General features: G+C 45.5%; 1 protein-coding gene across 4 annotated transcripts in view; it reads left to right on the forward strand.

Annotated features, from left to right (window-relative positions):
- The window catches only part of GRIK4 (glutamate ionotropic receptor kainate type subunit 4), a 421,439-nt gene that overhangs the window by 271,122 nt on the left and 137,147 nt on the right, over nucleotides 1-13,170 (forward strand). For all 4 annotated transcript variants that reach the window (XM_025893698.2, XM_073903861.1, XM_073903862.1 and 1 more), the window contains one exon: nucleotides 3,104-3,157. In XM_025893698.2, coding sequence (XP_025749483.1) covers nucleotides 3,104-3,157 — 54 coding nt within the window. The remainder of the gene's footprint in view (nucleotides 1-3,103; nucleotides 3,158-13,170) is intronic.

Consider the following 13,170-nt stretch of genomic DNA (forward strand, 5'->3'; position numbering starts at 1 on the left):
TGTGATCAATGAAGTCATCAAGGATGGAAGAGATCCTCTAAGTTTCAGTGCCTCAGAGAGATAGGCTGAGGAGTCCCCGGGGAAGATGAGGGGCGGGGAGGAAGATAATGGTCTCCCGCAAAGCCCCTTGCAGAGGGCAGACAGAATGCATAGTGCCCCCTGTGGTAGCCGGAGCCTGCCTGAGCAGCCCCCAGGTGGAAGCCTTTTGGGAGCAGCCCTTATAATAATAATGTAATAACCTCAGGAATATTTCATGGCTCCCAGCATATGTGGTTGGGCTCTTTTTGGGGAAAAAATAATACGTCTCTTGTTGAAATTTTGGAAAGTACAGAGAAGTACAAAGAAGAAAATAAAAATCATTATAGCTTCTTCTTTCTTTCTTATAAGCCTTTACTTTGGGACATGATAGAAAAATCTTACAGATACACATGGAAAAGAAAGACATTCCATCACCCGGAGACAGGCACTGTGAAATTTTGATGTCTATCCTTTTTGCCTTTATAGACACGTTTGTTTCTTTTCAAAATTATTATCACCCTGCACGTACTCTTTTGTAACCTTTTTTTTTTCACTTAATTATATGTCCCGCATTTTGCTTATGTCAATTCATATTTGTCTACAATCTACAATCTATCTACTTTAATGGCTACATCATTTCTTAACATATGGATATGTCATAATTTATTTAACCATCCCTTTATTGTTGGAGATACAGGTTGTTTTCAATCTTTTGCTATAATAAACAATGCAGGATGCACATCTTTGTACATAAATCTTTATGCACAGTGATGAATATTTTCTTAGCATAAATCTCCGGAAGTGAAATTACTCAGTTAAAGATATGTATGCTTTTAAGGATTTTGATATGATTGGCCAGATTGCCTTTGAAAAAGGCCATAACAATTTATACTCCCACCAGCAACGAATAGCGGTGTTAGAGCACCCTTGCCAATACTGGGTATTTTCATTAACAACACTTTTTTGTTGTTGTTTTTAATGGCTGTGCTTTTGAAGAAAATTCTCCCTGTAATGATGATTATTAGCAAGTGTTTCTGCTGGGTGGACAGTAGCAGGGTTTCCTGAGACGACCTATTGGCCCCAGCCCCTGTGACCTCAGCACCCAGCCCATCACTGACCAGCGAGGCTTTGGAAACCGGCTCCCTTTGTTCCCATTTGACTTCCTAGTGCCCCCAGCATGCAGGCCCTGCATCAGGCCCTGGACTCAGGCTGCAGGCTCATCCTTGCTGGGGTTAACAGCACAGCCTTGGGAGCGCCCCAGGGAGGATGGACTCAGTGTGGGAAGCAGTGTGAGCAGAGAGCCCACGGAGCTTCCGGGAGACTCACCGTGCCCATGTGAGCCTGGCCCTGGAGCTTGGCAGCGCTCTGCGGTCTCTCGATTTCAGAAGGATTTGCAGGGTAATCCCCTACTTTATTGAGCAGCTGTTCCAGCAACAAACTTCGTGTTTACCCAGAATTCAGGTCTTAAAAAACCAAGGATCTCTTGTCTTTTATCTTTGGGCAGCAGATTTCACAAATGAGTCTTAACCATGTGACGGTGCCCTCTCCCCACCCCCTGGCCCCAGCCCATCCCTGTAACCAGGCTAACTGGGGCTCCCACCTGTCTAGGCAGTGGTGACAGGCCCTGGCACTTTTCTGTGGATGGTGCTGAGCGTGCAGGGAAGGGAGGGGCTGGGCAGCAGGCCGTACCAGCCTCTTGGAAGTGGAGGAGGAAATGTAGTTTTGCCTGGAGGAAGAAGGGAGCCCTCGAGCCCCCCGTATCCCTTGCCCCAGGCCTAGAGCCCTCTTGTACTTCGGTTTCCATCGCAATGGTGGCAATAGAAGGACCCCAGACTGCCCTTCAAGGAGCCTGTGAGGGTTCCTGTAAGAATGCTCACCAAATTATTGGAGCTCCTTGAGAGGTAAACACTTTGTAAGAGGAAAATGTAGTCACCCCTGGCCTTGTTTTCCCCTCATGCACCTCAACAGGCGGGACAAAAGTGGTTTCCCGGGGGCCCTGGTGCTGCAGGGTGCATGATGAAAATCTGCCTGTCAGAAGACACGAGGGCCCTGGGGAGAGCTGGGCTCGTCACTTACCTGATTTACGTGTCCGTGTCTGTAGCACCTGTCACGCTTAAAGTTGGGCACACCGATAAGGGAGGTTGGTGAGGGGTGTCTGTGATAGCTACAAAGATCGGACAAGAGGGAGGCCATTCTGATGTTGCGGCCTCCCAACCATGGGATGATGACACGCAGGTGTGCTGTGATCGAGGGTGAGGCATGTCACTGGCAACTTGTTCCTTACTACTAATAAAGGACTGAAGTTTGCAAATGACTTACTTGTTTCCTACATTCCTGCAGATTCAGAGACTCGGATGAGTCTCACTCGCTCACCTTTGACAGGGGCTGCATTAATGTGGGACTCGCCCGTAACCCGCAGACCCTCCTGTCTCTGCCTCGGCCCCTAAGAGAGCTGTCAGGACTTCCATCAACAGCACGGTCCTCCGGGGAGAGGATAGTTAGGTTGAAAGGACTGAAATTAGGCTGCCTGGCTTTAATCTCATCTTTTCCCACTTAGGAGACGTGATCTTGTGCAAGTTACAAAGCCTTTTGATGTTTCAAGATTCTTCAGCTGTCAGATGGGGGTGGATAGAGGAGGAATGATAGCCCTACCTCATCGACTTAACCCAAGTGAAATGCTTTCTAGTACCTGGCCCATGCTAAACAGTGGGTACATGGTAGCCACTGTGATCGCTAATAGTTTGGGAGATAATGATTTTCGTTCGGTTTATTATTTGCTTCATTTCCTTGAAAGTCATTTTGGTTTCCATAATATCTGGTTATGTCCATGGGAATGTGTTGTGCATGAGAACATCAGCTTCTACTGCATACTACGAATGTCACTGCAGGGGTACAGAGCAGGGTGGCAGTGGAGACACCCTACTCTAGAGGCCAGTGTTTCTGTTCTCCATCCTCCAAGCCAAGGGCAGGGTAAGAACTGAAGGGTAGTGGGTCAGACAAATGACGGACGCTTGGAACCCTCACTGCTCATTCACTTTCAGGGAGTTTTTGTTTTCTGTCTAATCTCCCTCTCTTCCCTTTGCAGGCAGCTGAACTAGGGATGGTGTCGGCCTATTACACATACATCTTCACTAATCTGGTAAGACATTTTCGCAGCTCACCTCCTTGGCGTAGAGTATGAATAACTAGGGTCAGTGGGGTGTGATGGAATGAAGCTTGGGAGATGGGGAGTGGGGGACATCAAAGGAGAGGCACAGAAGTCAACCCGAGAGGCAGGGCATTCTAGAAACATGGAAGTCCAGGAGCGACTGGGAGTCTCATCTCAACAATTCTTAGCCTTGGGAGGATGGGAATTTGGGGAGTCTAATGCCTCCATCCAAATGCCACCGGCTACCTAGCACTAATTCCTCTGATGGATGTGTCTCCTCTGTAGGTCCAGTTACTGGCCTGCCGTCCAGTCGCCACATTGCCAGACCCTTATGCTAACTCAGAAGTAGGACAGCTAGGGCACAAAAGTACACATGTCATACGGTATTAGAACTGGAAGCATCTACAGGGGCTGTTGTGGCTGAATCCCCTCATTTTGCAGATGAGAAAACCGGTTTATAGAAATTGTATTGAGTCAGGTTGGAGCACCAGCTTTGCCACACACCAACTGTGTACCCTTCAACGAGCCCTGAGCCTCAGTTTCCCTATCTGTAAAATGGGGATAAGAGCACATGTGTTGTAGAATTGCAGTCATTTTGAAATGGCATAGTTTAATCTCCATGGAAGCATTTTGAAGCTGTAACATATTAAGAAATGGGAATGGTCATTGTGAAGGATACACACTCAGAGAATAGAAAGAACCTCGGAGAACTGTTGTTGTTTTTTTTTTTCCAAAAAAAAATGTTATGACTCTTTACTTGAAATGATTGTAGATTCACAGGAGTTGCAAAGATAGTACAGAGTGGTACCATGTAACTTTAACTGTATTTCCTCCGGTAGTTACATCTTACATAATGGTCATACAATATCAAAACCAGAATATCAAAACATCCCGTCTGTCCATCCTGTGTAGATGTGCATCAAGCCCACTGGAACTAGGACAACACCATCTCATCACCACAAAGATCTCCCTCAGGCCATTTTATGGTCTCACCGATGGCCCCCCTGCCCACCATCCCTAACCCATAGTAACCACTAATCCATTCTCCATTTTGACACTTTTATAATTTTAAGAATGTTATATAAATGGAATCATGCAGTATCTGACCTTTCTCACTCAGTGTAATGCCCTTGAGACCATCCGAATTGTTGCCTGAATCAATAGTTTGCTCCTTTTTATGGCTGAGTCGTATTTCTCGGTGTAGATGTACCACAGTTGGCTTAACCGTCCACCTATTGAGAGACATTTTGGTTTCTTCCTGTGTTTGGCTGTTACAAATAGAGCTGTTAGAAACAATCATTCAGAGAAGGGGTTTATTTTATTTTATAAATGCATGAGATGTCAAGAGCACTTAACTCAGTGGCCCATGTCGACGTGCTTTTGAGCACCTCTTGTGTAGCAGGGACTGGACCAGGCATTAGGGATTAACATAGGAATAAGAAACAAAGCCTGCCTTGGAAAAACTCAAAGTACTTATTGTAGTGCAAAGTGGTAAATTCTATTAGATATGTGTATAAAATGCTCTAGATCCTGGAGCAGGCAAGAAAGGCTTCACCAAAGAAGGGGCCTTTAGGCTATGCCCTAATAGGAGGGTAGGGTTTTTTTCTAGATAAAGAAAAGAAGAGCATTCTGGGTTAAGGAACAGCATATCCACATACTTGGAGATTTGAGATTTGGCCTGTCCAGAAAAAAGTGAGTCATTTCAGACTTACGGACTGCTCTGGGGATGGACATGCCAGTTAATGACTGTTCACTTATGTATTTACATCCATCCTTGAAAGTTACCTATTTAGAGGATGTAAGGCAGATGTCCATTAATTTTAAGATCCTTGCTAAGTTAGGAAGCAGAATACAGCCTCTACAGATTTGACTCTTAAATCTTCAAATGAGAAAGGTTCCCGAGTAGTTATGACTTTCTCGGTCAGCATGTGTGATAGGGTGACCTAGGAGATGGTGCAGTGTCCCTCCCTGGATTGAGGGACCAGATCTCCTGAAATGGCCTGCGAGGTCGAGAAGATGCCTGTCCAAAGAGATAGCCTCAGACCCTATGATCCTTCTTCATTTCCAGCCATAGGTTTTTATGAACAGCCTTTTCTTGGGGCCGCTGTGGGGTTGTTAACCCTGAAGCATCCTGAGGCCTTTGCTCTCAGGGTAGGGACATCTTAGAGGAATTGAGTGTACCTTCTTTTCTGGTGTAGGGTGTCCCACCATAACAGGCTTGCCAGAGAGCCATTCAGCATTCCCTCATTCAGTGCCACCACCGCCACAAAACTACCCGCTCCATTGCTGGAATTTGTACTTGAATTCTAGCATGCATTTAGAAGACCACACAGATCATAGGTGCACAGCCTAGGGAACGTTTTCCAAGTGAGCACACCTGTGTAAGCAGTACTCAGATCCAAAAATAGAACCCAACCAGCGCCCCAGAAGCCCGCCTCCCGCCCCCTCCCTGGCGCTACCCCGCAAAATGGAAAACAGAAGGAATTTCTTTGTTTGCTTATTTATTTTTTTTTCTACTGCTGCTGTAAATTAAAGCATAAGCATGTAAAAAGGGAGAAAAGGATTAGACTAGTCCCAGAGCAATGCAGGAGCATTTGCCTGAAGTAAGGAGACGTCTGGGGGAGCCTGGGCAAGTTGGCGGAGCAATAAAAGGAGATTAAAGTACAATTGGACTCCATCTGAGGAGCCTGGGAAGCAGAGGGAAGAGGCAGGCCAGGGGCACCCCCCACATTAGGCAGCCACATCAGCAGAGGAAGACAGAGCTGAGCAACAAGGAGGCACATGGGTGACTTAGCAGATGGAAGGAGGCCAGTCATTTGGAATGTGAGTTCCCAGGACAGTCCCTAGAATAAGGTAGAGTTGCTTGGCTTGGAGATTGTGAAGAAAGCATCCCCCACTACCTCTTCTCAGGACTGATAATAATGAGTGTGATGATTTATCTAGTGAGAAAAAGCACAGGCTTATGAAGTTAAGAGACCCAGGTCAACATCCCACTTTGCCTTATATGCTTTGGGGGAGTCTCACTGACTCTCTAAGCCTGTTTTGTCATTTGTAAAACAGGGATACTAAAACCTTACAAGGTGGTTGTAAGGATAGGCAAAAATGCATTATAAATTGAGAAGTACTATGGGTTTCTAAGGCATGGTATTTTTTTTATAACACTGTGATACTTTCAGGTTTCAAAGAGCTTTCTCCTTTTCTGGGGACATGGAACTGAACAAGCTGAGCTCTGGGAACCTGCCTCAGTCAGAGAGTTCTTTGAATGTAGAATTAACAGGACTCACACAGTTTGTAAGTTTGCAAGGGGAAATCAAAACAGTAACTGTATGAATGATGATGGCTGAGTAATATTCAGGAAAACAGAAGCAGGGCCACTGTAAAAATCAGTCAGTGGGAGGATATTCTGGAAGCCTCTTGTGAGTGCTTTGACTTTCTGGAAAGGACAGGCCCCTATTAAGAGGAAAGAAACTACCTTTTAAATCCATTCTTCCTGCCCAATTGCCCTTGGAGTCTCAGAACAAAGTGAGAGAGGCTTTCTACAGAGGGAATGAGTTACCCTCCGTGCTTCTCCCATCCTTTCCCCCCCACCCCCATTCAGATGCCACCCGGACTTTCATACTTCTTTATTTCTTCTCTGAATTCCTCAGGGATACCCATCATGGCCCAGCTCTGATTTCTGCCCTGGTGATGCAGCAGGTGCTCAGATTAGCTTTTTGAAAGTTAGTACATGAGCTGGAAAGGCATGGGCCTTGGCATTAGGTAGACGTGATTTAGAACTCTGGTTTGACTAGCTACCAGCTGTGTGATCCTGTGCAAGTAACTTAACCTCTCTGAGCCTCAGAGACTTCGTCTGTGAGTGGACACTATTAATACGTGCCTCAGGAGATGGTATCCACATAGCAACTGGCTCATAATACAAGTTTACTAAAGAGGAGGTATTATTATTTTTTTAAAGATTTTATTTATTTATTTATTTTGACAGAGAGAGAGAGAGAGAGAGACAGCAAGAGAGGGAACACAACGGGGGTGGGGAGTGGGAAAGGGAGAAGCGGGCTTCCCGCTGAGCAGGGAGCCCGATGCAGGGCTCGATCCCAGGACCCTGGGATCATGACCTGAGCCGAAGGCAGACACTTAATGACTGAGCCACCCAGGCGCCCAAGAGGAGGTATTATTTTATGAAGTCCTGTTTATGCTTCCCATGTGCTAAAAAGAACAAGAGATACTAATTTTTCTGCCCAGCCTCTAATGGCCTGTAAAAGTGACTCTTATAATGCCACCTGATTTATTTGCAGAGAATGAATCGAACTTGGCAGTTTAGGTCTCATACATGACTGAACTGACCAGAGTAGGGTTTGTGTGTGTCCGTTCTCATTCTTCATTCCCATCTAGGCATTAAGAAGGCTGATTGTTACCTCTATTTTTAGGTTTTTGAGGAGCTGCCATACTGTTTTCCAGAGGGGCTGCACGAATTACGTTCCCACCAGCAGGGCACGAGGGTTCAGATTTCTCCACGTCCTCACCAACACTTGTTATTTCTTGTCTTTTTGATTTTAGCCATTCTGACGGGTGTAAAGTGATATCTCATTGTGGTTTTGATTTGCATTGCCCTGATGATCAGTGATGCTGAACATCTTATCATGAGTCTGTTGACCATTTAAGTACCGTTAGATCCAGTAATACCACTTCTGGGTCTGTTTATCCAAAGAAAACGAAAACACTAATTCAAAAAGATATACACACCCTCTATGTTTATAGCAGCATTACTTACCACAGCCAAGATATGGAAGCAACCTAAGTGTACAGCAATAGATGAAGGGATAAAGATGTGGTGTGTGTGTGTGTGTGTGTGTGTGTGTGTGTGTATGTAATGGCATATTACTCAGCATAAAAAAAGAATGGGATCTTGCCATTTGTGACAACATGGATGGACTTAGAGGGTATCATGCTAAGTGAAATAAGTCAGACAGAAACAAATACTATATGATTTTATTTGCGTGTGGAACCTAAAAACCAAAACAAATGAACAACAACAACAAAAATAGAGACTCAAACATAGAGAAGAAATTGGTGGTCGCCAGAGGGGAGGCCACTGGGGGATGGGTGAAATGTGTGAAGGGGATTAAGATGTTACAGACTTCCAGTTATGAAAAAAATAAGTTACAGGGATGAAAAGTACAGCATAGAGACTATAGTCAATAATATTATAATAACTTTGTATGGTGACATATGGTGACCACACTTGCTGTGGTGAGCATTTCATAATATATATTATTGTCAAATCACTATGCCATACATCTGAAACTAATGTAATTTTATATGTCAATTACATTTCCATGAAAATGAAAAAAAAATTTTTTTTCATTTGAAAAAGAAGGCCGGTTGATTTAGGGCATCTGTACTGCTCTAGATTTGATCAGTTAATTACCCAACATAAGAGTTGGGAGAAGAACCTTCATCATGAGTCACACTTCTAAACCTTCAATGCAGTTGACCCTATAGACGTACAGATTTCTCTCTCTGTCAGAGTGTGGCCAGCAGGAGAGTGAGTATGCCAGCCCTGAGCTTTGGGGACCAGGGGAAACTGACATGGGAGAGGAAGTGAGCCAAAGCTAGCTGAGAGAACAGATGTCCAGCGCTTTTATTTATACATCTACTTTGAAATGGGATTTGGGGTAGTTTGTACTGGTTTCAGAGGTTCAGTTGGCAAAACAGCTTCTTGCCCTGCTTCTGGTTGTGATGGGTCAAGACTCAGTCCCAGCAGAGTGACTCTCCGATCAGCAGGTGGGAATGGGCCTCTGAAGGTGCCTGGGTAAGTGGGGAGCCCAGGGCAGAGGATGAGTAAACTTACCATAACTTCAGTGGTAAGCTAAGAGCCACGATGTGCATTTGGTCAGAGATCAGGACAGGAACCAGAAGGAAGCAAGTCTTGGCAAGTAGAACAAGGTGAGGGTTGAGAGTCCAGGCCCAAATAGGGGGCAAAGCAAGGCAACCAAGAAAATGACTCTTTAGAGTCACCAAAGACACAGATGCATAAGCATAAGCAATCTGAGCACTGGTTCCTGCCTTTATCTAGATTTCTTTCTTTCTTTCTCTCTCTCTCTCTTTCTTTCTTTCTTTCTTTCTTTCTTTCTTTCTTTCTTTCTTTCTTTCTTTCTTTCTTTTCTTTCTTTCTCTCTCTCTCTTTCTTTCTTTTTGTTTTTTCTGAAAGTTTTTAGTGTGGTGAAGCATATGTAACATTCGATTTGCCATTTTAAGTTTACAATTCAGTGGCATTAACTGCATTCACAGTGTTATCCGACCATCATCACTATTTTTAAAACTTTTTCATCACCCTAAACAGAAACTCTGTATCTGCAGAACGGTGACCTCCCATCCCCCTCCTCCCAGCCCCTGGTAACCTCCTGTCGGCTTTCTGTCTCTACACATTTGCCTCTCCTTAGATATTTCATAAAAGTGGAATCAGACAATATATGTCCTTTTGCATCTGGCTTATTTCACTTAGCATCCTGTTTTCTAGGTTCCTCCATGTGATAGCATGCAGCAGAACTTTATTCTTTTTTTTTTAATGTGGTCAAATATATGTAACATAAAACTGACAATTTTAACCATTTTTAAGCAGACCGTTAGTAGTAATAAGGAATATGTTTTGCAGCCATCACCACCATCCATCTCCAGAACTCTTTTCAGTTTCCTGAACTAAAACTTCACACCCGTTAAACAGTAACTCCCCATCCCTTCTTCTTCCCGACCACTGGCTATGAGTGTGCCTATTCTGAGTACCTCTCAGACTACAAATACCTCTCAGAAATACAAAATTTGTCCTTTTCTGTATGGCTTATTTCACTTAGCATAAAGTCTTCAAGGTTCATTCATGTGTCAGCATTTCCTTCCTTTTGAAGACTGAGTAACATTCCGCTGTATGTATAGACCACATTCTGTTTATCCATTCATTCATCAGGAGATACTTGGGTTCCTTCACCTTTTTGGGTATTGTAGATAATCCTGCTACAAACGTGAGTATATAAATACCTGCCTGAGTCCCTGCTTTCAGTCATTTGGGGTAAATACCAAGGAATGGAGATGCTGGATCATATGGTAATTCTGTGCTTAATTTTTGAAGAACCGCCACACTGTTTTCCAGAGCGGCTGCACCATTTTGCGTTCCCACCAGCAATGTGTGAGAGTTCCGGTTCCTCCATATCCTTAGCAATACCTTTTTTTTTTTTTTTATAATCACCGTCGGAATGGGTGTGATGTGGTCAGATGTGTTTCTCATTTCTGTTTGGAGTTTGCAAATCGAAAGAGGCAAGACCACATGGCTGAAGTTGAGAGTCAAGCTGATGAAGAAGCTTTGTAATGAAAGAAAGTAGCCAGTGTATAAAAACCCGGTCAGACCTGGTGAAAACCTCCAGGTCAGGAGCTTCCTATCTCTGCAGCCCTGAAGCTCTTGGAGACTTCAGTTTCTGCATGTGTAAAATGGAAATAATAATATCCATCTCAAAAATTTTTGGTAAAATTGAAAATTAGATGTTGATCACACTTTGGATCTGGTAGATAATGCCAACTGCTATAACAGATAAACCCCCAAACCCCTTGGCTTTACACAGTGGAAGTATATTTCTCATTCAACTCACGTCCCAAAAGAATGTTCCTGTCAGTGGGCAGCCTTCCATTATGTCATGTGGAGGCCTAGGTTTCTTCTGGCTTATAAATAGGTCCTCTTAGGGGCCAGGAATGGGAGACAACCATGGAGGATCAGACACCAGAGGATGTTATGGCCCAGGCCTGGGAGCGGCGCATAGTATTTCTTTCTCCTCACCATTCCATTGGCTAGCCCTCAGTCACAAGCCTGCACCTACCAGGAAGGGGGGTTGGAAAATGTAGTCTACTGTGTACCCAGGCAGAAGAGGAAATGGGCTTGGTTTCAGTTAGTAATACCACCACGTTATTAAATTATTAATCATTGTCACACATCTCTCTCGTGTGTGCCAGAAAAAGCAATTAACGTGCTAAGCCCTGGCAAGTCTGTTTAGAGGGCAACTGATCCTGTCCATGGAAGTCTGATTAGCATCTAGATGCAAGGGTATTAGCTCTCTCATAACTGGAAGGGTCTGTGCCTCCAGGTGGGGCACGCCCGGGACAATTACAGATTCACTAAGCTTGTTCCGGGCCTGAGTGTGGAAGGAGTCTCTGTCTTCCTCTTGGCCTCAGGCTTTGGCGGGGGTGGTGGGGGGGACTGCTGTTCTACAAGACTGATGGAAGTTTGGACAGAGGACACAAGGAATTGAGGGCCTTTGGGCAAAGCCCAGTTGGCCGCTGGGACAGCAGAGATGCCATCCAAAGAGAGGAGGTAAAGGAGGAGGCACCTTTGGAGCTAGTAAATCTGGAGGGATTATCCAGCTACTAATGAACCCAGGGAGATTTGCAATCACTCTCTAATAGAAAAGATAAAATCACCCTAATCTATTGTCGGAGAGTGCAGATGGGCCCTGGGCCAAAGGAACGAGCTGCCGCCGAGGCAGGGAGCAGTGTCGAGATTTAAGGTTAAGGGTCAAAAGTGGTGAAATGACAGCAGAAGGCAGGAAGTCATTGGGCACTAGAAGCAGGAGGCTGTGCCGCCTGGTCTGGCAGCTGGGTGCTAGGCTCACCCCTTCACTGTCGTGGCCCAGGCAGGGCCCAGGACTCTGGGCTCTGGGCAGCACCACCGTGCCAGAGGCCAGGCTGCCATCTGTGGGGTGTAGAGAGAGGCAGGGGGCACGGCAGGGTTTTTCCCTTGGGGAATCTAGAGAGGAGGGCCCGGGTGCCGGCTGTGCCGTGCTGGAAGGCATGAGGAAGGGGTACAGCAACAGGAGGCCTCATCCTCTAGGGGACAGGCAGTGAAGCAGCTGTGCTTCTAGTTACAGCCCTGCTGTGAACCACCTGAGTGACCCGGTAACAGTGATGGTTGACTTCGCGAATACCTCCTACATTCAAGGCTCTGTAATAGGTGCTTCTCCGTTATTTTTGCATGTAAACCTCAAAACCCTTCTAGCAGAAGACAGTGTTTTATCCCCATTTTAGAGATGAGCAAGCTGAGGCTCATAAAGCTCAAAGTAGTGGAGCCAGATCATGACCCCGGGCAGGAAGCCCTTGACCACTTTACTCTGTCGCGTTGGTCTAGGCAAGCCATTGCCCCTCGCTGGGCTTCACTGCATCATCTGTAAAATGACGGCGTTGTGTTAGGTGATCTCTCAGGGTCTTTTCAGCCCTGGACTGGTTTTATCCTACACCCTGTTGGGGGCATTTCACTTCCCCGCACCCTTGGATTGAGGTGTTTCCTGGAGATGAGGATAGGGGACAACCACGAAATTGGAGGGCCCACGTGGCCCATGGGAGTAGTTTCTGTTCAGCTCACAGCTCCTCCGATCCCCAAAGAGTAGCCGGGTCCCAGTGAGTCCTGCAGGATATAACCCTTCTCTGCCCCTGTCTCTGTCTTGTTTGGGCAGAATGAATCTATGCAGCCGATTTTTCTCCTCTGGGTTCATTTTATCGTCAAGCAGACCAAGCCTACGTTTATTTTTCTAGAGGTCCGTCAGAGAGATTAGCCATAAGTAATTGAAATTGCTAAAATTATTACAGGAAGGGGAGCCAGGCCAGAGAGGGAAGAGGGAAACCGTTGAAGCCAGAGGAAGGGAGCATGCTCACCATCTGTCCCTTCTGATCCTTGCTGTGGTGAACAAGACCTCCTCATCTCGTGGGTCTTATTTAAATGTCACTTCCTTAAGGAGTCTCCCTTGACATCACACTAGGCTGGGTCCCCTGGGACACTCGGCCGGCACCCTGTGTTCTGTATTTTGTAGCATTCTTCTGACGTGCAAATTCTGTCTTCTGTATTTCACCCCCTCCACCAGACTCTGAACTTCATGAAGGCGAGACCAAGTCTGTCTTGTCTATCCTCTTGGCACCTAGTAGGTGCTCAGTAAATACTTACTGAGTCAGTGAATGGAGCAGTTGATAACAGGGTA

The sequence above is a fragment of the Callorhinus ursinus genome, unplaced genomic scaffold, assembly GCF_003265705.2.
Source record: "Callorhinus ursinus isolate GAN/ISIS: 27379988/994484 unplaced genomic scaffold, GSC_fseal_2.0 scaffold19, whole genome shotgun sequence".
Lineage (NCBI taxonomy): Eukaryota > Metazoa > Chordata > Mammalia > Carnivora > Otariidae > Callorhinus > Callorhinus ursinus.